General features: G+C 41.7%; 1 protein-coding gene across 2 annotated transcripts; it reads right to left on the bottom strand.

Moving 5' to 3' along the window:
* Positions 1-1,577: 1,577 nt before the first annotated feature.
* Positions 1,578-24,042, bottom strand: LOC146682248 (steryl-sulfatase-like). 2 transcript variants are annotated; one of them, XM_085448617.1, is made up of 11 exons: positions 23,948-24,042; positions 20,198-20,254; positions 17,266-17,438; positions 15,715-15,836; positions 15,331-15,453; positions 10,709-11,114; positions 10,494-10,630; positions 8,178-8,315; positions 6,226-6,385; positions 5,880-6,001; positions 1,578-2,043 (listed from the first exon to the last, which is right to left on the bottom strand). In XM_085448617.1, exons 3-11 carry the CDS (start codon positions 17,418-17,420, stop codon positions 1,691-1,693), a joined length of 1,716 nt encoding a protein of 571 aa, XP_085304743.1. In that variant the 5' UTR covers positions 17,421-17,438; positions 20,198-20,254; positions 23,948-24,042; the 3' UTR covers positions 1,578-1,690. The 2 variants fall into 2 exon arrangements, with proteins under 2 accessions (XP_085304743.1, XP_085304744.1); XM_085448618.1 differs by lacking the exon at positions 20,198-20,254.
* Positions 24,043-25,783: the final 1,741 nt, after the last annotated feature.

The raw sequence follows: 25,783 nt of genomic DNA, 5'->3' as shown, positions 1-25,783 counted from the left end.
TACTCGGCCCTGAAAAGCTTAGAAATATGGTATCTAAGCAGATTCTTACTCTGGATGGCATTACCTTGGCCTCCAGTAACACTGTGAGGAACCTTGGAGTCATGTTTGACCAGGACATGTCCTTCAACGCACATATTAAACAAATATGTAAGACTGCTTTCTTCCATTTGTGCAACATCTCTAAAATTAGAAATATCCTGTCTCAGAGTGACGCTGAAAAACTAGTTCATGCATTTATTACTTCCAGGCTGGACGACTGTAATTCATTATTATCAGGATGTCCTAAAAACTCGCTGAAAAGCCTTCAACTAATCCAAAATGCTGCAGCAAGAGTCCTGACAGGGACTAGAAAGAGAGCAGATTTCTCCTGTTTTGGCTTCCTGTTAAATCCAGAATTCAAAATCCTGCTCCTCACATACAAGGTCTTAAATAATCAGGCCCCATCTTATCTTAATGACCTTGTAGTACCATATCACCCTATTAGAGCACTTCGCTCTCGCTCTGCAGGCCTACTTGTTGTTCCTAGAGTATTTAAAAGTAGAATGGGAGGCAGAGCCTTCAGTTTTCAGGCCCCTCTTCTGTGGAACCAGCTTCCAGTTTGGATTCAGGAGACAGACACTATCTCTACTTTCAAGATTAGGCTTCAAACTTTCCTTTTTGCTAAAGCATATAGTTAGGGCTGGACCAGGTGACCCTGAATCCTCCCTTAGTTATGCTGCAATAGACGTAGGCTGCCGGGGGATTCCCATGATGCACTGGGAGTTTCTACTTCAGTCACAGTTGACATCATGTTCATACTCTGCATTCAATTATTAGTTATTATTAACCTCTGTCTCTCTTCCACAGCATGTCTTTATCCTGTCTTCCTCCTCTCACCCCAACCAATCACAGCAGATGGCCCCGCCCCTCCCTGAGCCTGGTTCTTTCTTCCTGTAAAAAGGGAGTTTTTCCTTCTCACTGTCGCCAAAGTGCTGCTCATAGGGGGTCATCTGATTGTTGGGGTTTTGTTCTGTTTCGTTTGTGTTATTGTAGGGTCGACCTTACAGTATAAAGCGTCTTGAGGCAAATGTTGTTGTGATTTGGTGCTGTATAAATAAAACTGAATTGAACTGTATACAAACATGTCAGACCACACTACACTTTTGAAATCTAGCTGACGTTCTGTTTACAGTCCAAACTGTTGCTCAGCTCACAGATGGTCACCATATTCTCTGGAAACTAGTTCAACCAAGTCTCATTTTCTTTACCTCAGCTGCCTCAACAAAACCAGAAAATCAGTATCAGATCGTGGGTATCACAACATTTGTTAATCATTCATGACCCCCCCTTTGCAGCTCGTACTGTATCTCTTAGACTTGTATAAGACGATTCTCTGAACTTGTATTGAGGTCTAAGTCTCATAATATATTTTCTGATTTGACAGCTGACAACTTTACTGTGTTAGTCGCTCAGCTTTGTTGTTATCCAGTCTATTGTATTTTATAATTGCCACCTGTGTGCTGACTAGATTTCTAAATATGAAGCTTGTGTTACTACATCGAGTGACATAAAATCAGTGCAACAGATGACTGCGCCTGGACAAAACAAAGGTTTAATCGTGGATTTGAGAAGTTCATATGAAGTGTCCATATTCAGATTAGTGTGACTCTAAACAGCAGCAAGGATCTTCCAGTGCCGCCTCCACAGAAGCTTACTGGTACAGCTGGCACTGACAGAGCTGCATGACTGTGGAGCAGCAGGGCTGCAGCCAGGGCTTCCACATCAGGTTCGCGTGACTTAACTGGTTCTCCACTGGCTTCAGTGAGCGCCGATGCATCTTCACAGCTTCCTTCATTGTGGCCAGGACAGAGTGAAAGGCAGGCTCAGTGTCTGGGGTCAGCGGTGTGCTCTCTGATGGGTCCTTTGAGAGATCGAAGAGCAGAGGAGGATCGTGGAAGGTAACGTACTCCGGCGTGCAAAAGCAGATATGTGTATGGAAACACCCCGTCTTGTTTTCTGGGTAGAAGTTTGGAGTGAAGTAAAAAGCTTTCCACACCGAGCTACCTGAGAACGATAAATGAAAGCACTCAGTGCCACTTTCCCTCCATGAAGCAGGGTGCTGAAGTGCAGACTTTCAGCCTTAAATGTAAGACTTTTACAAACCACAGGAAGCACAACATTTATACATTTTCAGATGCATTAATTCAACAAACTAACAATTTTATTTTAATGCTTGGATGAAAATCTGTTGTAGAAAATGACCAGCTGGAGTCTAAAACCCATGGACATCAACAAATGCAGCTTTTCTTCCTGAGAGACGCTCCGTCAGGCATTTACTGCATCCACCTTCAGTTTGTGGATCCTTCTGGTTATCAACTGAAAAGCTGCTCTGCAAGATTTCGATCAGGTTTCTGCAGCATTTGTCTGAATCTGAGCAGAGTACAGCCCTGTGCACGTCACAGCTCGCCCTAATAAAGCTAACATTAGCTTCATCGTGTTTGGGCCTCTTATTTAAAATTACAGCAAGAAGCTATAAACTGTTAATTCAATATTTTCTCCATGGACGCCCCTCTCTGCCTTACTGCTGCTGTCCCAAAGTGTTAAAAATAGCTTTGCAAAGTCATGTTTTCCAGACTCATACATGTTAATGACTTTGGTTCTTATCTGTTCTAGAGTGTATTTTGTGTCATGATGTGTAACTTTTTGAGATCTTTTATCCTCCTTGATTCATCAGGTCACACAGTATCCAGTTAAACTCAGCTTTCCATAAAAATGGATTCATCACAGTCAGTTGCTGATTCGACATGAGGGGGGGATTACTTGAATAGCTATGGCCACGTAGGTTTAGTTTCTTTCTCCTAAATCATCATTTGGAAACTGCATTTTGTATTTACTTTGTCTTTGTCTAATATAAAATTTGTTTGATGATCTGAAACAGGATGTGGCAAATGCACAGCACTGTACATCTGATACATTTGATGAGGGAATAACCTCGCATGGTCATGAAACTGCTTGTCATTGAACTACCTAATTCATTTTAGATCTCTGCATGAAAGTGGCTGTAATTCAGTTAATGCATGTTTGTAAAACGCCTTAAATGAAAGCTGAAATACTTCAGTCACATATGGTTTGAAAACTACAAAAAAATGATGTCTTTGTCCAACAAGTTATGGACCTAACTGTAGACGAGCAGCCTACTGGATCTCTGCAGCAGCCACATGTTATCAAAAGGTTGATGAACAGAATCAACCTTTTGTAAAGTGTGTAATGTATGTTTTGTCAAATAATATCAAAGAGAAACACATTTTCCATTTGCCTTTTTTCATGACCTGATATGGTACATTACAAAATTACACCCTGCACAGGCCGCCACTCGGTCGCAGAGCTAACACTTACAGGCAGACAGCCGTTCACACTCACAATCACACCTATTCACAATTTAGAATAATCAGTTAACCTCACACTCTGCACACAGTGCTAACAACTAGCTGTTCGATATAACCATATATATCGATGACGATATAAAAGCGTCCATCGTTTCATTTTACGCTGTCGTTTGTTTCGTGGTGTCGCAAAATAAACTGTTTACAGCAATATTTTTCATTGTTTTTCATCGTGGCTCCGCTGTCCGCTTGTTTGTTTTCCACATAAACCTTTCACAATAAAGTTCAAGATCCTTTTGAGACTTTTCTAAATAAACTGAATCACGTGAAAGAGCATGCAGAGAGTTTACGGATGAGAAGCAAAAAAGAGCCGTCAGGTGCTAAAAAATAAAGCTTAGACTCAAAGTTTGAGAGAAAACGGCGCCGTTACAACTTATGTCTAAAAATGTATCGTTTCATGCATCGGTTAAAATACTCGACTCCAGGTACATGACGCGCAGTTTATTCGCGCCAAACTTCAAGATGCCTTTGGCTTTCTTACTAGTTCTTTCTCTCATACTGTCAGGAATCTGGGTGTCTTGTTTGACAGCTCCTTTAAACTTGATAAACAGGTGTCTGCTGTTGTCAGATCTAGTTTTTATCAGCTTCGTCTCATCTCCAGGGCCAGACACTATATCCCGTATAATGACTTAGAAAAGCTCATTCATGCTTTTGTAACGTCAAGACTAGATTACTGTAACTCACTCTATTCTGGTCTCCATGCTACCCTTCTACATAGATTACAGACAGTTCAGAATGCTGCGGCACGTATTCTAACTAAAACCAAGAAGTTTGACCATATTACTCCGGTTCTTGCTGAGCTGCATTGGCTGCCTATCAAATACCGTATTCAATTTAAAATTTTGCTGCTTACTTTTAAAATTATCAATAATACTGCACCAACCTATCTTAAGGAACTTTTAAACCCTTATGTCCCTGCCAGGGCTTTAAGGTCATCCTCGCAGTTATTGTTAGTTCAGCCCAGATCTCGGTTGAAATCTAGAGGCGATCGATCGTTTGCCTTTGCTGCACCTGAGTTATGGAACAGCCTCCCGATTGGCATTCGGGAGTCTGATTCTATTTTTTCTTTTAAAGCACGCCTTAAAACTTATCTTTTTGAACTTGCCTTTTTTACCCGTTAAATGCTGACTGTTAACTGCGACCTATTGCATTAACTTTTTACTATTCCTTCATTCTTGGTGTTCTCTATCATGCGGCACTGGGTCTGCTATAATCTATGTGCTGTAGTCCATTTTATTAGTGGCTTTCTACTGTGAACATTGTCTGCTGTTCTTATTATATTTGATATTAATGCTCTTAACTGTATTATTTTATTGTTTTTCTGTAAAGCACTTTGGTATGCCTAGGCTTTTAATGTGCTCTATAAATAAAGGTTGTTGTTATTAATCTATTTCAGAAGTGGCCAACCCGCAGCTCCTGAGCCGCATGCAGCTCTTTGCCTGGTTTCATGCAGCTCTTATATTGAAGTTTGTGGTTTTTTTAATCTGCGTGTTCGCTTCGTTTGAGTTTAACACTGTATTTTCATCAAATGCAAATGTGCGTGAGATGGAAATACCGCAAAGTTTCCCAGTAGGTGCGAGTGTCATGATGGGTGTGACCCTGTGTTTTGTGTTTGATTTATACTTGATTATTGCAAACAAAGCTTGGAGTTTCTGTTTCTGTGCCCTCCCCATGCTTCACGTTTGGTTCCACTGCATCATCCACAGGGAGCAACTCGCGTCTAAATCACTGAATTTAGACAACGTCATGAAGCCTGTGATGGAAATCATCAACTGCATCCACACACATGCACTTAACCACATGCAATTCAAGAATCTCATCGCTGAGCTGGACCCGAGGCTTCCAGGTGACCTGCTGCTGCACTGCACTGTGAGGTGGCTGTGATAAACCCAGGCACTCTCTCGCTTCTTTGAGCTTTTGGATGCCATAATAATAATAATAATAATAATGGATTGCATTTATATAGCGCTTTTCAAGGCACCCAAAGCGCTTTACAATACCACTATTCAGTCACTCTCACATTCTCACACTGGTGGAGGCAGCTACAGTTGTAGCCACAGCTGCCCTGGTGACAGAAGCGAGGCTGCCATATCGCGCCATCGGCCCCTCTGGCCAACACCAGTAGGCGGTAGGGTAAAGTGTCTTGCCCAAGGACACAACGACCAGGACAGAGAGCCCGGGGATCGAACCGGCGACAGATACGCTTCTCAACCCCCTGAGCCACAGTCGCCCATGAAACTGTTAATGGTAGAGAAGGACTATCTCGAGCTCTCGGACCTCAAGTGGATTATGGATCTGGTCTCTCTGGTCGACATGCTGTGTCACTTGGACAGACTGAACCTGACCCTGCAGGTTAGGTTAAAAATGCTGCCTGACCTGGTGCAAAGTGTGTTTGCACTTGTCAACAAACGGTAGAGGTTATCAATACGGCTTCATCTTTCTCTGTTGCACACTTACTGTTTTGGGGATGCCATCTGACAGCGTTCAAGTTGGCATTACAGTAGTGAAAGAGAAATTCATGCTTGGAACGTCCAGCTCTCCCCTGTAGCAAATCCATGAGGTCATGACCATCTATCTCCCTGCAGACAGAAAGTGAACATGAATTACAATGGTGGCTGCAACTGATCAAAGCCTCTGGATTACCTTAACACCCCACTCTTCATTAGAAAACATGTTTCCTCTGCTCACATCCAGGATTCCCCTCACTGTGAATCGCTCTCACTGCCTCTCCTTTCTTTAAATGTGACCTAGATTTCAGGCTGACATAAGGAAGGAGCACAGTCTCACCGCTGTGCAGCCTCACCTGTCCTCTGGGACTGAAGCTCCACTCAGCTGCACCACAGTAGGAAACAGGTCCATGTGGCTGGTGGGCTCATCTATCTGTCTGCCACCAGGGATTTTCCCAGGCCAACGTAAAATTCCAGGGACCCTGATTCCTCCCTCCCAATTCGTGGACTTCCCTGCTGCTCGGTAAAAGAAAAAAAAGAACAAGAAGTCATGAAAATAATTCTCATCCGGCTACCAATTAAGCCTAAATGATAGCACTGCACCAAATCCCCACTGAGCCGTCTGCACAGGTGGTACTGTCATTGTCTACATTTGCTCTGCCGGTGTGTCTGCGGTGCTCTGCATCACGATTACAAATGAGCTGATCATGTTGAACTTGGAGCTCATAAATCTTAAACAACATTTGAAACACAAGAGAGCATAACGGCACAGAACCACCTATTTTACCAACATGAGCTAGACTTACACTCCAGGCTATTACGTTTTCCTTCATTAAGTTGAAATCCCAGTGGAAATCAATATATTGTGTTTACAGCACATACCAATCGAATGTATTACAGTTGTAGTGGTCTGCGTAACTGCATTCCTGTTGAGCGCTATGCTGGCAAAGCTTAATGCAGTACTATACATTAAGCATTGCCTTAGCATGTGCAGTGTGAAAACAGTGCTGGGTTAGTAACTAAAGGCACAACTGGCTTCTTAAGACTCGCCTCCTGCAGAGATGAAAGGGCAGCGAGTGGCTGCCTTATAAAAAGCTGCTCTTTGAATCAAACCTGCTGAGTCCCAACAGAATCCCTGACACGGGTCTGCTCACTGCAAACTAGTGAATGTGAATCAAATGAAGAATAATATTGCTAACATTTTTAGATATGGAGCTTTCGGCACATCCAACAGCAGAGCTTCATTGTCTCATAATTACTTGTGAATTTTCCTGAAGGAAACCGAACGAAGCTCAGAGGCAATGATCTGAGTCCTGCGTGCTTGCAGTTTATTCCAGTGCACTGACTCTAAAAGCAACTCACTTTAAACCACTTAAATATTTCTTTGTTTCTCTGTTTGCTTGCAGGTCATTTTCTAACACAGCCAGTCTTTTAAATGTAAATGCTTATAACTGGTACGTATTGTAATATATTGTAAAGCACCTTTAGCGCTCAGTAAGACTCGAAACATGTCGTACAAATGCTACTCTATTATTGTCAAAGGAGCTTGCACAGACATATTGCTACTCTATTATATTCTGTTTACATAATCTACTTCTTTAGCTGTCACCGGGAAGAAAACGTAATACTGTAGCAGTGAAATGACATAAACACACTCAGCAAAGTTAACTCTTCAACACATTTAGCCATCTGCACCACCCTGGTTGTCAAGTCCAGAAACTCCACATTCACAATGTGGCTGCCCCCTCATTAGATCAGTAACCGGCTTTGATTGATTGATTAATCACCTCACGACCAGCTCCCGATCATCGGTCGTTTGGTTGTAAGAAAATCCAGCACGGCGCATGCCCAGCTTTACATGCCCTCCAGAGAGCCTGTTCTTCAACAGCTTCACTGGCTGCCCGTAGATTATACAGTCACTTGCTAAATATTGCTTCAACCTGGTCCCTCCCTACCTGTGCTCCTTTCTTAGGTCTTTGTTCATCGCTCACCTTGTTGTTCCCTCTGGCCGTCTCACCACAGAGCAGAGCTGATCTGTTCCCCGGCTCTGGAATGAACTTCCTCTTGATATCAGGAATATCTTCCTTATTCCAAACTGGCTTACTCTCTTCAAGCACTGACTCTAATTGTTTTCTATCCTTTCGCTATTTGTTTTTATGCTTTGTAACGTGACCTTTGCTTTTTTCAAAGGCACCCACAAACAAAATGTATTATAATTATTAACTAAATGGTTAAAATCCTGCTGATGTATACAGGCAGAAAGGTCATTACAACCAAGAACAGTTTTCCGTTTTCCTTCTCGGTGTACCTTTATATATTCCGTTCGATCCCCCGTGGACATCGCCTCTGGCAGAGATTTCCTCCAGATGCGCCCCATGATCTGAAGTCAAGTAAACAAGAGTTTTTCCTCTCAAGCTGAGTCTGTCCAGCGTCTCCATGAGCTGACCTGAGAATACACACAGTGCAAACTCCAGTCTGTAATTATTTGGAAACAGTTTTCCGTTTGAGTATGAATAACAGAACGAGAAAGAGAAACTGTAAAACAACACGTGTTAAAGCTGCCAGGCTGGAGGAAAAGAGGAAGACCTCAGAGGAGGTTCGTGTTTGTCGTCAATGATGTCATGCAGGACAGTGGGTGTGACAGAGGCAGAGGGACAGAGCGGGATGGATGCAGATGAACTGTGGTGACCCCTAAACGGAGCAGCTTAAAGAAGGAGGAAAAATACATCTTCTATATTAGATTGGTCAAAGTAGGGATCAGTGCTCGCTGGCTGCTCTGCTTTCTTTCTGTGCCTCTCTCCTCTATCTGTGCACGTGTGTTTGTGTCCTCATCTCATCAAGGCCACTCTTCACTGGACCGTTCAACAACACAATGAGTTAAACCTTCTGTGTTTGTGGTGCCTCCGACATCCTCGAACACTAAGTGTTTCTTCTGTACATTTCCCTGGATTCCCCTCCTTGGTGTGTGGTGGGTCGAACCCTGAGGTGGACGGTTTTATGTGGGTTCTCTTCCCCCCGGACCCCTGGAGCACTATTCCACTATTTGCATTATGTCTTTATGCAAATATACTTTCACTGTAAACAAACACACTGAACTTTTATCTCCTGAGTCCAGCGTGCCCATCAGCCTTGACACAGCGATTGTATTGATCATGTCCATCATTACTACTGGACATTAAGTTTTTTCAGTCGCCAAAAACATCAAAGAATACTGTGTAAGAGACACTTTAATTCAATTCAACTTTATTTATACATCGCCAAATCAAAACAACTGTCACTTCAAGGGGCTTTATTTTTAGATCCTAATATAGAGAAAAACTGTTGGCTTTGAGAGTGCTGATGGAGAAGTAATGACTTATAATTGTAATGACAGAGAGACCTATTAACACATAGTGAGTGAAGAAGAAACTCCCAGTGCATCATGGGAATCCCCGGCAGCCTACGTCTATTGCAGCATAACTAAGGGAGGATTCAGGGTCACCTGGTCCAGCCCTAACTATATGCTTTAGCAAAAAGGAAAGTTTGAAGCCTAATCTTGAAAGTAGAGATAGTGTCTGTCTCCTGAATCCAAACTGGAAGCTGGTTCCACAGAAGAGGGGCCTGAAAACTGAAGGCTCTGCCTCCCATTCTACTTTTAAATACTCTAGGAACAACAAGTAGGCCTGCAGAGCGAGAGCGAAGTGCTCTAATAGGGTGATATGGTACTACAAGGTCATTAAGATAAGATGGGGCCTGATTATTTAAGACCTTGTATGTGAGGAGGGAAGGGAAGCAGGAAAACCTGCTCTCTCTTTTGAGTCCCTGTCAGTACAGTAGTTATGATGATGCAGTTCTTCACTCCTATTTATACTCCTCTATACACCAATATTGCATTTAATTATTAGTAATCCTTACCCCAATCTAGTCGGCTCAGATGGTTGAGCTTCCTGAGCCTGGCTCTGCTGGAGGTTTTCTTTTAAAAAGGTGTTTTTCTTCCCACTGTCGCCACGTGAGACTCATAGCGATTTGTCTGATTAGGGCTTCTCCCTGACATGCAGTATACTAAGGTCAGGTCATGATAAACACTTGAATTAGGGGCAAACCTATATGGGTACATTTAAAGCTGTTATAACATATTATGAAATGCTTACAGCTGCACTAATTTACAGTCTTAACAGGTTTTATAAAATAATCAGCTCAATCTTTTCTAATATATTTGTGATAAATAATTTGAGCTGATGATTTGACGAGAAATGTATAAACAATATTTCCTATTTTGACTACAAAGCACAGTGAGATCAGTTCTCCATCCACAAGGTTTTAAGTGGATCTCCTCACATCTTCCACCTCGCCTCACTTACTGGTTCTTCTCTCCTCTGCAGCAGCAGGTGAAGCTGGGGGGGTTTCACAGAGCCTACCCTCCTAACATGATAAGATCGTGACAAGATGTAATTGCTATGACTACACACTTATCTTCTGTTCCCACTTTAACGAATATTCCTGAAGGCTCTTTCTTTCTTAGTGTCATTTGACTGAACTGGGCAAAGAGGAGAGGTCGGAAGCTTCTGGGCTTTTTTTACTGGATTTGAATGAACTGACAGACATAGAAAAGCAGCTTTTCCTTTAAACAGACAGAATGACCTACCCACACTCCAGTCCACCTCCTGCACAGCGTCCCCGTAGATACCGTGGCGGCTCGTTCCTCTGAAAGCGGCTGAAGCAAAGATGGCTGTGTGGACTTGGAGGAAAGAGAAAAGGAGCAGGAAAGGCCTGTTTGAAGTTCTGCAGAAACAAACAATGAATATGAAACATTGCAACAAGAGTTTTCAGATCCAGGTGAATCAGGAAAGCTTCACGTACCGCTCTATGAAGTCCACTGCCTCGTGGACCATCCTCTGTGTCATGTTTTCAGACTTATATGGCTGCTCCACAATGCTGTGGTCCCTCAGGAGAACACAGTTTAAGTATGGGACAGCCATGATGAACGCTACTGGCAAACCAGTGACCAAAAGCAACAGAAACATCAAGCTCAGGATCAACCTTCTGCCGATGACCCCTCTGTAGTGCAGCACAACTGCAGTGAGCAAAACGATGCCCATTGTTCTGTATGGCAAATTTTTATGGAAGTGGAAAATGGTGCCATGTCCAGGCTGGCAGTCCTTCAGGTTAGTCAGAGGGATACCGAAGAAATAATTGAAGCCGTGGTTGTTAGGGTGGTGGCAGTGATCGTCACGGCTCTCACAGTTCAGGCCCAGGTGCCATTTTCCTGCAGACAAGAAGAAGAAACAAAAACTCAGAAAGTAGAAACGCGATTAAGCTCGAAGCCACAATAAAAGAGTAAACTGTACACTTCCTATAACAAACAAATCTCACTACGGTTACGGGTATAAATATTGACATCAGTGTGAGCTGCTAATAACGCTCAAAACTGTCTGTGATGAGCACACGAGACACTCGGCCAAAGACCTCTTTATTCAACTTGTCTGACATAACATTTAAAGCTGTACTTAATAGACTGGCGCTTACATAGCACCTTCCTGCTGTCTGCATTCATACACCAGCTTTTTCTGTGCCTAAGCACTTTTACCCGCATGTTCACACACTCACAGGCACTGGGGTCAACTCAGGGTTCAGCATCTACCTCAGGATACCTCAAGACAGAGCCTAGGGGATCTGGGGCATTCACCACCTCTCTCCTTAACCTGGCTTCAACCAGTCTTTCCCATAGTGTACTTCTGTCATGATCCTGGGTCTGCTGACCCAGCGTTTTGTGTTTAGTTTATGTAGCCTTCAGGTTTCCTAAGTTCATCGTTATCATGCCTAGTTGTTTCCAGTTAATTTTACCCCTCGTGTTCCCACTATGTTAAGTCTCCCCTGCTTTTCATGTATTTCATGTCTGTGGCTTATGTTGTCAGTTCAGGTTGTCATGTCTATATCTCACTGTGTTTCCTGTTTTATTGTGAAGAGGTCTGGTGTGTCTGTGTTCATCATGTTCAGTTACTCTCCCCCTGTGACGTAATTATGTTCATGTGTCAGCTGGGTTCCCATGTGTTGCCACTTCCCTCATTATCCTCCTGTGTCCATTTAGTCTGTGTGTTCTCAGTCATTCTTTGTCAGGTCGTCCGTTGTATTCGTCTGTTGTACTGCTCATCCATGTCTCATCTCCAGGTACCCATGTCACTTCACTATGGTTAAGGTTTTTCATGTTTTGTTATTAGTTCACCCAGTTTAGGTTATTGTTTAGTTTTCACCGATGCCCTATTATTTTGTACCCTCGTTGCTAGCCTCAATAAACGGCTTGTTTTGTTAATCCACACCACGTTTTGGTCTGCGTTTGAGTCCTCCTCTGCAACACATACGGTCTGCCCCAGCCAGACCGTGACAACTTCATGGTATGGCTCATCAGCATTAAAGCTCTGTAGTTACTACATCTGTGCACACAACCCTTGTTCTGCAAAACTCTCCATTTCTCAGGCATCTTCTCACTCTCTGTGACTGTTAAACAGTCAAAGGTCCACTGCCCTGTCTCCTACACATCTCCAACCAACCACCTTTTCACTCTTCATACACCTTCATAGCTGCCCTCACTTCCTCCTTTCTTAACCTCTGCACTTCCGCATTCAGCCATTCCATCCTATTTGCAAAATCCACACTAGGGCTGGGCCATATTATACCGTTCACGGTAATACCGGTATAATGTTAGGCAACGATAGGAAAATGAAATATCGCGATAGAATGGGAGTAAAACGCGCATGCGCAGTGCCTTTGTTTTCATACGCACATGGCCGATTGTTGAGTGAAACAAATGAACCAGAATTGGTTTGTAAAAATGGTGCAACTTCAGTGATGTGGAACTGGTTTGGTGTTTGTCCGTCAGATACACGACAAAGCACATTTTTTTGCAGAACATGCAAGCGGCCGTCGTTATTGTCATATTTGTCGGACTAAGATGCTCTTAAATCTGGGAGTAATCTGGGTCCTAAACTCCGTATGCTTCAGGTCAAACGAACACTGCAGCATCACTGAGAGTTAAAAACTGTCTAAATTCTTTCATCTTTAATAAAACGATCAGCATTGCTGCTTTACGAGGTGTAACTATGAAGTTTAACTTCCAGGCATCCATGAAAACAAAAGTTATTACATTTAACGGAGTTAGAAGTTAGCAGGAAGCTAGCGGAAGTTAGCTCGCTAGTTTCGCTAGTTACCTAAGCATGATATAGCATGTTCTGACTGAGAGATTTCTGAAAAAAAATCAAACGTACAGCTCTGCTATCACTTCCAACATAAATGAAGACAGGAAACTAAACAGCAGTGACGTTTGTAGGGTTACTGAAGTTGGGCTACCTGGTATATAATGATGTGCTACGTGATCGCTAGCGACACAGCTATGTTAGCATAACATAAACAGTGAAGCTGGAGGACGAACACTAACACTTTTCCACTTATAAAAGTTAACGTGAGGGTTCCTCATGGTTAGAGACAAATGCAATCGCATGGCAGGATGCTGTAAACGGACCAAACTTCAGTCAGGAGAACAACTGAGATAATCCATCCACAATACCAGGTTAGTCATTAATATACTGCAACAACATGGGAATAGAGCAGCTGCAGAGAATTCAACATTAATGAATCAATGGTACAGAAGTGGAGGAAGCAAGAAGAATGAGTTTAATAAAGTTTGATTTATCTGACTGCTTTGTTTCACTTAATGTGCCTTATAATCCCGTGCACCTTATGGTCCGACAAATGCGTACTGCACACTGCAGTTTAATGTTGCAAAGCACCTCTTTTTAACTTCAGTGGATATTATACATGGTTATGCTCAGGATATGTCAGCCCATTTCTACTGGAAATGCCTTTTGGTTAAACTTTCAGCAAGGAATTTGCATTTGCACTGTTACATTTTTATAAAGCTTTAATGTACATAAAAACCAGCTTCTTGTTTAAGTGAAAATAAATGGAAGGTTGTCTTTTTGCGCTAGTAATGTTGTGGAGTTGTATTTTGTCTCGCATCAATTATATCGTCAGTTATATCGTTATCGCAAATTTTCAAATATATATCGTGATAAATATTTTTGGCCATATCACCCTGCTCTAATCCACACCATCGGTCCATTTCTCTCCTTCAATTCAATTCACTTTTATTTATATAGCACAAAATCACAACAGTTGCTTCAAGGTGCTTTATATTGTAAGGTAAAGACCTCAAAAAGAAGACGCCACACATGTCCATTAAATTCTGCTTCAGTTACCATGCTGGCAACATTCAACGTCATCCTTTTGATTTCTAGCTTCAGACTCATGATCTTGTCTGACCCTCTCTTCACCTGCAAAACACTATTCACATAAAAGTAAAGATTACCACGACACTATTTCTTTCACCGTGGCTCAGGGGGTTGGGAAGCGCATCCTTAACCGGAAGGTCGCCGGTTCGATCCCCAGCCTCTGTCCTGGTCGTTGTGTCCTTGGGCAACACGCTTCACCTACTGCCTACTGGTGTTGGCCAGAGGGGCCGATGGCGCGATATGGCAGCCTCGCTTCTGTCAGTCTGCCCCAGGGCAGCTGTGGCTACAACTGTAGCTGCCTCCACCAGTGTGTGAATGTGAGAGTGAATGAATAGTGGCATTGTAAAGCGCTTTGGGTGCCTTGAAAAGCGCTATATAAATCCAATCCATTATTATTATTATATTCCATGTAGAAAGTGTGAATCAAGCTGCCGTGCTCCTGGCTTTGCTTCTCTTCCACTTGGTCTCCTTCCATCAGCACACTGTTGGCCAACAGCACCAAAGGCAGTTATCATTAACCTGGGCCCCCCACAGTGTGGAAATCTTACTCTTAATGATTGACATGTTTGATTTGGCAGAGACTTTACACCAGAGGGAATAAAAAAATGCACTGGCTTGTACCTGTAAATGCACTGTGCTGTCACGATCTCAAGCTCTATACACACAAACAGAATTTAAACTAATAATACACAAAAATCTGATTCACAGGGAAGGATGGAAAAATCAAGTCTCTGTACTAAGACCTGTCTACAAACACAGCAACATAATTGTCATCATTAAGTCATATCAGCAACGCAATCTAAACTGCAGATGTTAGAAACCTTGTTCCAAATCACTAAGTCGAAGGTAAGCAGGACTGCACTGCAGTGTGACCAGTGTACCAATGGTTAGACTCCCAATGACACTGGGAGTCTGCCAATGAAATGCCTATCCACGGTATACATTGCTCATTTCTTTCACGCCGTGTCTAAAACAGCTGCACTGGTAAGTTCACAGAGTCACCAGCTTAGACGCTACATCAGACAAATCACACCAAAGTACAGCACTTATAATGTCAGCTTCTAAACATGTTTCTTGGTGACATAATGCTTTTTCAGCGTTTCCACATATTCATATTCATTCCTAACAGATGTGTAAGGGTCTGACAAGCTTTTTGTTGTTTTTGCTAATAAGACACATAAGATTCATGCATCATACCTATGAGAGCAGTCTCGTAGCCTTGTTGTTTGACAACCTTGGCAAACGTAATCTCCTGGCTGGGGAGACCTCCAGATGCTGCATTAAATAAAAAGTCACCTGGTCTGATATAACCAGCGATACCTGGAAAGAAAGAAAAACAAAAACAAACGTGTGACTTCAGCATGCATAAAAAAATGACTCAATTCACAACAATGTGCATAAAGAGTTTTATAGACAGTTTTATTGTAATTGGGCTCAAAGCGATCTTAAATAATTCACTAAATGAATGGCCTCTGTTAAAGGTGTTTAACGCTCCTGTATTCTGGAAACTTCTCCACCAGGCCAACATTGAGCACTGCTCCTGTCGGGGAAGCTTGTTTCTGTCTGCAGCTTTTAACTGGCCTGATCGCACTGGGTATCGTCCGGTGAGAAACGCTGCCCTGCTGGGAGTGCAGAGGCTGGCTGCAGCAATGTGGTGGGTCAGCTTCACCCCTTCCTTTGCCAGCTGGTCAATATTGGGGGTCCTGCAAATCACATCATCAGCAATTACAGAACAGGTTTCTCATCAAAGCAAAATATGTCAGACTTGTCAATGCCTGAAATAAAGTTAAAGCAACTTATCTCCAGCTGTTGCCCAAGAATCTCTTGCTCAGTTCTTAATGCCCAAATTTTCCAATCAATCACAAATCACCACTTTACTGTTATTTTACAAAATCAGTGTCCCTGTTTCATAAAAAAGGTCTTATCAAAGAAAAACTATGACTTAGATAAAAATCAGTAAACAAAACTAACCGGGACACGCCGCTGTGATCATTCTGAATCTACTCAAACACTGGAGATGAACGTAAATATTTGAAAGCACCGACGTCTTTGCAGAATTAAAGCTCTATTAAAATTCCACTCACCTTTACTGTAGCAAGACAGAAAGAAATATCAGAAAGAGAACCTCGACAAATAAAACTTACTGCATGGAAACAAGAGCACAGGAATAAAATCTCATTCAACAAATATAAAATGGCATGTATGTATTTTTATTATTGCACTTGGATGCAATAATAACTGCTCAACAGCAGTCATCTATAATAATATTGCCCCTACAAGCCAAAACTCCCCAATGGGCAGCACTCGACAGGAAGAGACCTTGAGTAAAACCAAGCTCGACGAAAGGCTCTTCACACAGAGGCCACAACAGGAAACAGGACAAGAAACAAATGAACAGACAAAGAAATCTTTATTCTCAATTAGTCGGCCCCAATTAAGTCAAAGGAGAATTTTAGAGTAGTACATTGAGACAGAGGTAGTTTGAGATTGATCTGAAAATATCTTTTAAAAAAGTTCCCTTGATTTTTGTACTTAGCTCACATAGGCTTCATATTAGCGGATATTCTTGGGTAGCGTCACTTTAGTATAATAAATGCTAAATGTAGCATTAAATAAAGCAATAAATGCTGAATTTATGTTGTTTGCCCAGCATCCAATACAGTGAAGTAATCCCAAATGATAATATCTCCTGTCATGGTCCTGGGTCTGTGGGTCCAGTGTTTGTGAATATTCTTTCAATTAGTTTGTTTCTGGTTATATTTGCCAGTCTTTTATGAGTCCTCTCTCCTCTACTGGGCTTCCTGTAGTGTATATCCAAAATATCAGAGGAACATGTTGTGCTCTTCTACCCTCTCTGCAGCCTGCTGTCCTGTTTATCTACAGATTCAGTAGTCTAACCCCCCCCCCCCCCCAGACAACTGTGAACAGTTGAACAGTGAACAATCAACAGAGCCACAATCAAAGATATTCACTCCAGTATGGGAACAAAACGGCCTACAATAACAGGAGGTCAAATGAAAGAGTTCTGGGAGTAGCAGCTTCCCCCCATTTCTGCCAATCACGTCTCTAAGAACCAGTAGCCAAATTACACTTAAGCTTCACCAGCGTCAGTGAGAAGCAACATGTTCTTACCTCAGTGAGTTATTGCCATAACAGCCGAGGTCTCCAATTCCCAGGTCATCCACCATTATCAGGACAAAATTAGGCCTGTTGGTCTCCTGCAGAGAAGCACTGTTCACCTCTAAGAGCAGCAGCAACAGAGAGGACAGTGGCCACGTGGACTTCATGCTGTCAGAGCAGAAACACTGGAAGAAAAATCAAACCACATGTAATTGTAGTGTAAAGATACACTGACAGGTACCTGTATTACAGCCAGTAGTATTCTGGAGTTTCCCATCAATGACTCTGAAGCGTCCGTCAGTCGCTGTCAGTTACCGATGAATATAATTTAACTGACCATAGTTGACCATAGCTTTGACGCTACAGTAACATTTTCACAAGCATTTCACAAACCGTGGTGAAGTCATTAACCACGGACTGTACTCGTGTCTTCTTCTAGTGCTTTTAATCATGAATAATACAAACTGGTTATGATTCCAGCACACGGTCGAGTGAAAGGTTGACAATGAAGACTGTTACAGGCAGCATTAGCAACACGTTCTCACTCCCAAAGCGGAACATTTTACGCTAGGTGACACATCGTCAACATATTACGTTTTCACCTACCCACCACGTTCCTAAATGACGACCTCGGAAAAATGAGGAAATATGAGAACAGTCTGGACTCAATCTACACATGTTCGCTCTTTTTCTTCAAATCGCTTACAAACACACTATTTAACATCATTAAAGTCCTGGTTAAGGTCGGGGATAAGGTCATGTTTAGGGCTGGAATACAGGGCCCTAAACACGCGGGAGCGTCATTGCACTGGATTTCATAACCCTCTGTGTACCATAAGAAGGACCAAAGGTCTCCTTTCACGTTCCTCAGGAACGCCGCGGGATGTGACAAAACGTCGGCATGTTATGCCTCGGGAGTGAGAACGGGCTGGCAAGAAAGCTGAGAAAAAGCTACTAACTCCTTTTACTGCTTTACATTATATTTTTATTACTTTTTTACATTTACACGCTTAGTTCCTTAATTTTAGAAACACGGGAAACTTGAACTGTCTGGATCAGTGCTTAGAAACCATGGTGGAAATGGTGTCCTCACACTTAAAGCAGCCACAGCCTAATCTTAAACAGGTAGGTTAGTAGGTTAGTAGAGTCCATGTGAGTAAACTGGTGGCACAGCTGTGGATGCATATAAGGCAAAACACAGAGCCTGTTTCTGTGACATGGGAACATCAGGAGATGTCAACAAAACACCAGGAACAGAACTGTGGAGCTCCATAAGTGTGGCTCAGTTTGAATACAATTGCAATTAAGAAATACAGATAGAAAGTTAACAAATATGTTTTTATATTTATCAATCTAAAAAAAAATAAACATTTAGTCTGATTTGATGTTACAATTAAAAAAGTGTTTTTATCTGAAGAGTAAATATGTGGTTTCAACTGTATATTTGATGATTGTCAGCACAAAGAGAGAGAGAGGAGCAGAGAGGGAGAGAGAGAATGAGGACAGAACAGATGAACAAGAGCAGGTGAGACACACATGTTAGTCAAATGGTTGTTTACCACAAGTATCACCGTATCACAGGTCCTCATGTATCTCGTACCTAGTGTTTCTTTTTAGGTTTGCTATTTTTCAAATTCTACATTTATTAAGTTTTGCAGCTTGTTTGCACAACAAGGATAAATAATTATATAAACTTTTCTCAATCTAAATATTGGACTTTGGTAGAATTAAAAAATAAGTGTAGTGCAGGTCTATGATGATTTTTAGTGCTGCTATCATCTAGTTCTGATTCTGGTTCTGTCTTGGTTAAGTCCTCAGTAGTCCTGATTTTGAACTGTTGTAGTCCTGTTTTAATTCTGGATCAGTTCTGGGTCTGGTTGAATTGGGGTTTAGTCCTCATGTCTTGATACAGCCCGACTTTGTTCTGCCTCGCTGCTTAATTAAAAAACTAGTTTAAGGTGTCCTGCACATGTGATATTTATTTTTCCTTATATGAAGTCATTCTTTTTTGAACAAAACTCAAAACAGAGCCTATTAATCTTTCAGTCATTTGTACCCCCCCCCCAAAAAAAGAAAAAAAACACGTTTTGTGTTTCTTTTTGGGTTCATCTTGTGTTTGGTATTAATTCTTTGGGTTGGTTGTCGTGTCTATTATCCCTACCTGTGTCTCCCCTCTGTGCTCCGTTCAGGTCCCTGCGTTTTGTTGTAAAACAGTCTGTGTGTTTCCGGTTTTACTTTGTATGTCTGCTTCTCATCATGTCCATTAGTGTCAGCTGTGTCCACTCCTGCATGTCATCTCCTCATTACCTAGTGTGTATTTATAGTGTGTGTTGGCTTCTGTTCATCGTCGGATCGTCTGTGTTTCTTGGTGTAACAACGGCTTGCTGCATTACCTGCTCCCCGGTTCATGCTCAGGTTTGTCATTTAGTTTTCCCAGTCTAGGTTTTCAGTCATTCGTCTTTTCTCACTGCCTGTTCAAGTCGCTCCACTTCTGTAAATAAAACATCACTCTCATCACCAGTCAACTGCCTGCATTTTGGGTCCTTTTCCTCCTACACCACACGGCTCACCCCGCCAGCCGTGACAGTAACGCCACGAGTCCCAATGATCCACTTTGATTAGAAATGTTCCTAAATGAGAGTGATGACCAGAGGTAGTGTAGTCGCCATAATAAGAGATGCTCCAATTCCCCAAATACTGAGGAAAGGAGCTTTGGTGCTTCCTATATCAGCTCTGTTGGAGCAGCATACACTGGGCCATCTTTTCTTAATAGAGAGGAGAAAATGCTGTCCCATGATTCACTGGGACAGACCCTCCGGTCATTCATGAAAACAACAACATAATAAGCAAAGTTGTGCAGATCATGTAACTGTTCATTATAAATGCATATTTGCATTCAGTTCAATTAGTGAGAATTGTGTGATTATCATAAATTAATTTTTACCTCAGGTCTCGTGGGGTAAGTGATGGATGGAGGGAATTTTACTGCGTCACAGAAATCCTAAACAAGGAGGAAGGAAGACATTCCACTAGATCAAAGCAGTTAAATAAGTAATCAGGACATTTACATATAATATTTAAATATTAACAAAAATTCCCACCTGTGGGATTAATAAAGGTATCTTATCTTAAAATAACATGCATTTGATTTTATAGGCTAAAGGGCAGGATCTACTGTGCTATAATTTATATATTATGATGCAGTCAGTTTGCAGCAATAACTCGCATTCTGCCAAGAGCAGCAAAAACTAGTGGCTCAAAAAACTGCAGCCCTGAGCAGGGAGAGTCTCGTCCCATCCAAAATCAGTGTAAGCTCAGGCTTCACGCACATTTGCCTCTTAAAACAGTGAGGCAGTTCGAAGGAGCCTGAAGGGAAATCAATGTGGTTTTGATGGAAATCTCTGACCACTGTTTATTATTACAAACTGCAATGTGTGTGAAAGCAGACCTAACATCATTTGCCATCAGATCCAATCCAATCCAATTTTATTTATAAAGCACTTTAAAATACCCAGCACAGGAACAAAGTGCTGTACAGAAAATAAGTTAAAACAATAGAATAACAAAAAACAGCAAATTAAATAAATAAAACACATAAGACATAAAATTAAAACAGCCCTATGTTAAAGCAAAAACAAGATAAAACAGCATCGAATCACCTAAAAACAACTAAAATAAAAATAAAAAACCAACATCTCACGTGGTGTCAAAGGCCAAGGTAAAGAGGTGGGTTTTCAAGAGTGACTTAAAAACAGATAAAGAAGTGGCCTGTCTAATCTCTAAAGGAAGCTCGTTCCACCGTTTGGGAGCTGCTACAGCAAAAGCACGATCTCCTCTAAGTTTACGCCCAGTCCTGGGTATCTTCAGGAGCAGCTGATCAGCTGACCTGAGAGAGCGGGTGGGTGTATAAGGCTGTAGCAGCTCAGAGAGATAAGATGGAGCTAGGCCATGGAGAGCTTTAAAAGTAAATAAAAGAATTTTAAAATGAATCCTAAAAGAAATGGGCAGCCAGTGAAGTGAAGCTAAAACAGGGGAAATGTGCTCAAACTTTCGAGTGCCAGTTAAAAGACGAGCTGCGGCATTTTGCACCCTCTGTAGATGACTAATATATAATGCACTGACCCCTATATAAAGTGCATTACAGTAATCCAGCCGAGTGCTAACAAAGGCGTGGATCACTGTCTCAAAGTGCTGCCGTGAAAGAATTGGCTTTATTTTTGCCAGCTGCCTGAGGTGAAAGAAGCTAGATTTTACCACGGCCTTAATTTGATTATCAAACTTTAGATCACAGTCCACTTTGACCCCCAGGTTTGTGACAGTTGGCTTAACATACTGTGCCAGGGAATCTACATACACATTGGGGGTCTCAGTGGGGCTGCCAAAAACCATCACCTCTGTCTTTTTATCATTGAATTTTAAAAAGTTAACAGACATCCAAGCCTTAATGTCATCGAGACACTGAAGTAATGGCTGTGTAAGGTATCTGCCTTTTTTCTTTAGAGGGACATAGATCTGACAGTCATCAGCATAAAAGTGGAAAGCAATGCCGTGCTTTCTCAGTACAGAACCAAGAGGAAGCAGATATAAAGAGAAGAGGAGGGGGCCTAGAACTGAGCCCTGTGGGACACCACACAAGAGGGGAGCGGAGGACGACGCATAGTCACCAAGGCTGACACAAAAAGTTCGCCCCGTCAAGTAGGACCTGAACCACTCCAGTGCTGTGCCCCTAATGCCCACCCAGTGCTCCAAACGAGAGAATAAAATGGCATGATCCACGGTATCAAACGCAGCTGTCAAATCTAAAAGCACAAGAACAACACAGTCCCCAGCATCAGTCGCTAAAAATATGTCATTAAAAACTTTTAAAAGGGCTGATTCAGTGCTATGAAAGGGTTTAAAACCAGATTGGAAAACCTCTAAAACATTTTGCTTTTCCAGGAAGGCCATTATTTTGTTGTAAACTACCTTTTCAAGAATTTTGGAAAGAAAAGGTAGTTTGGAGATAGGCCTGTAATTTGCAAGAACCATAGGATCAAGAGCAGGTTTTTTAATCAGGGGTTTGACTACTGCATGTTTAAAATCTTTAGGGACAACACCTGACATCAGACTATGGTTTACCAGCTCAAGCACCAAAGGACCAACTGTAGGTAACACCTCTTTTAAAAGTCGAGGAGGGACAGCATCATTTGGAGACCCTGCAGGCTTAAGATGACCAACAGTCTCCTTTAAAAAGGAAAGAGTCACAGGCTCAAACCTGTCAAAGACAGCAGAGCAGGAAACAGAGACTGAGAGGTCGTGAGCATGAGGAGAGATTTGAGCCCTTGTGGAGGAGACCTTCTCGATAAAAAAGTGTAAAAAATTTTCACAGGCTTCTGATGAGGGCTCAATACAGTCAGTATATGGTGCATTAAGAACAGAGTTAATAGTATTAAATAAAACACATGGGTTATGGCAGTTTGACAAAATAATGTCAGATAAGTGTTTTCTTTTGGCATCTTTTACAGTTCTTTGATATCGACGCCAACAGTCCTTCAGCATCTGGAATGACACTTGTAGTTTGTCCTTTTTCCACTTGCGCTCAGCTCGACGGCAGTCGCGTCTGACAGCTCGGGTCAAGTCGTTCAGCCAGGGCTCAGATTTAGTTTTAGGCAGTCTGGATTTTAATGGAGCCACAGTGTCCAAAGCAGTCCAACAGGTAGAATAAAACCATGAGCTCAGTTCCTCAGTCTGGCTACATAAAAAATCCGGGATCTTACAGATCTGGTCAAAGACTGTTGAAAAGTGTTCAGCAGTGGAGGAGTTAAAAACACGACAGCGCTGAGCAGCAGCGCGAGTTTTAACTGAGGCACAGGCAAGAGGAACTTCAAACAACACAGGACTGTGGTCAGAAAACACAGCATCACAAATCAGATGACGAGACGTTCCAGTTACTTAGTAGCACATTATCACATGGAGATTAATCGAACGCACTAACACGGATTCATTCATAGGACATTTCACTTGTATTCGTTACAGATTCTTCAGCCAGACGTGGCTTGCTGTGTGCGCTCTTCACACCTCACTTCCTCACCCTGAGTGATTTAGGACAGAGAGTTTTGGCACTGCGCTCACAGCTTAAGTGCCAATTATGCAATCGTTTTAAAAACATCTGCCACTCCTTAAAAATCTCGAAATCTTTATTCTAAAAATGATCAATATTGTTTTTTCTTATCCAAGTAACCTGCAAAGATCAACAGGGTAAGAACACGTTGGTGAAGCATTTCTACAATTTTGTTGGCACATGTTCAATGACAACAAAGGTCTATTCTATTCTATTCTATTCTATTCTATTCCATGTGCATGTTGTCACCCATCTTCTCCATACTGTAGTTTCCACACGGCGAGCACGCAACATCACGCATCACGTCAGGTTGTTGTTGTCAGAGGACCGTCCTTTCCTCAGTCAGTGTTCAGGACTGTGTGTCTGCATGCGGGAACATTTATCTTTAATGTGTGGCTTTATCCAAACTGCTATAAATGTATTGTTGTTATTTATTGTTGTTGTTGTTGTTGTTACTGGTCTCCATCCTCTAACAGAGGAGTTTTAGTAGCAAATAACTTTTGCCTTTGAGTTTTACTTCTAACCTGCAGATAAATGAACAGAGTTCGAGTATCCGCACATTTGCTCCTGCAGACAGACGGAAGTGTTACTCACCTGCTGAATGACAGACGGTGATCCGGAGCGCAGGCTGTACTGTTGCTCTGTGGGACGCTTCTCAAATCTTGCAAAGTTGTTTGAGCTCCTGCTGTGAAGCCAGAATCACGCGAGAAGTGGGGGCTACTCTGTTTTTCTGTTTAGCTTTAGTAAATAGAAGTACTTCCTGTCATGAATTTCAAAACAAAACTCCACAGTCAGACCAAGGAAAACAATGGAGAAAACGTAATTAAAAATTCGCCCATCATATTTGACTAAGCCTGCACCGCCTGTCTTTGATGCTCAGCTCAGGGTTACACTGCTGCTCACAGTACAAACTACTGACAAATATGTGACCGATATGAGTCATGAATCAGGCCACTTTTTAGCCCTTTTTCGATTTAAGTCATTCAAGAACGTGATTATGATCCTGTCTTATTTCACCACCTCGGTGATTATTTATTGTACTTTTCTTTCTTTCAGAAGTGTCACTGACAGCACCAATGTCTCAAACCTACACACATACACAGAGATGGTACAAAGAAAATGAAGTGTTTATGTAGCACCCTTCTACTCTGCTTGAGCATTCAAAGCACTTTATACATCATGCCTCATTCACCCAATAGTGATGGGATTTCCGGCTCTTTTTAGAGAACCGGCTCTTTCAGCTCCCAACCGGATCTTCAGGTTGTTTTGTTGCTTTAATTAATTTATTATTAACAATAATATAAAATTATGCACAAAAGGAATTACTAATGTAAAAAAACGTGGTTTTATTTATATGTTTATATATAAATATATACGGTGGCCCCTAGAGACAAAGCACGTACAAACTCCAAAACACATTTCTAGCGTTAACTGAACTTCCAAACAGAGCTACCTAGATCACTTAAATTACACAGTTGAAAGCATGTGTGTATTGTTTGTGTGTTTATACACAAGCACTCATATATATTCAAATAATTTAAAAAAAAGTTCATTTACCTGTTACTACCACACACCACATCCGGTCGTTGGTAGTGATGTTCGATTCGTGAACGAATCGTTCAATACTCGAGAATCACTTTACTGACTCGTGAATCATGATTCACAAGCCCAACTGACTCACTGACTCATCCCTGTTGCTGTTAGCAAACTAATTCCATTATCGTAAGCATAAGCGAATCACTCAGGACTCACTCACTCCCTCCCTCCTGGCTCACAGCTTCTTCTTCTTCTTGGTTGGCAGCCAATGTTAAGGCGCATTACCGCCCCCTGGCTCACAGCGCAGTGGACATTTAGATGAGAAAATATATATTTGACACACTTAAGGAAAATACTAATAAAATACAAATAAACAAAATAAATGTTTATTAAGCAATTTTGATAGGAAATTGCTTAATTTTAGAAATGTTTTTGCTTTTTTTCTCTATAAAATAGTTTTGGTTTTTTTTTTATCATTCATCTTAGCAGTGGGATTTACATGAAAAGGGAAACAAATTAAGTTTGAGTGAAAATGTAAAATTTTTGCACTCTCTGGTCAACTGACTCAGTGAATCAAATGACTCAAAAAACCCGATTCACTTTGGTGAGTGACTCATTAACACTTGATTCAGTAAAAAGAATCAAATTTACCATCACTAGTCGTTGGTACTTGCTGGCTTGTGTAGCCACTAGGTAACAAAAGCTCAACACTGCCCCCTAGCATCCTGGAGCACTTCTGTTGTGTTTTGTACGCGTTTTGGAGTTTTTATGTGTTTTGGAGTTTTTACGTGCTTTGTCTCTCTAAATATACTTTTATTTATTCACTCCACATAAAATGTAATAAATAAATCATATAATACAAAAACCGACTATTCACATTTCAACTTTTAACTA

The sequence above is a fragment of the Copadichromis virginalis genome, linkage group LG23, assembly GCF_057382275.1.
Source record: "Copadichromis virginalis isolate Kocher_CV1m ecotype Utaka linkage group LG23, C_Virginalis_male_GT1.1, whole genome shotgun sequence".
Lineage (NCBI taxonomy): Eukaryota > Metazoa > Chordata > Actinopteri > Cichliformes > Cichlidae > Copadichromis > Copadichromis virginalis.
This window is presented reverse-complemented; position numbering and strand designations above follow the sequence as displayed.

What these genes read in the sequence shown, in the direction of transcription:
- LOC146682248 (XM_085448617.1), bottom strand. Translation starts at nt 17,420, where the DNA reads ATGAAGTCCACGTGGCCACTGTCCTCTCTGTTGCTGCTGCTCTTAGAG. An exon ending in TATGGCAATAACTCACTGAG is followed by an intron (nt 15,837 to 17,265) that starts GTAAGAACATGT and finishes TGTGATTTGCAG; the next exon opens with GACCCCCAATATTGACCAGC. An exon ending in GGAGGTGGACTGGAGTGTGG is followed by an intron (nt 8,316 to 10,493) that starts GTAGGTCATTCT and finishes GTGTATTCTCAG; the next exon opens with GTCAGCTCATGGAGACGCTG.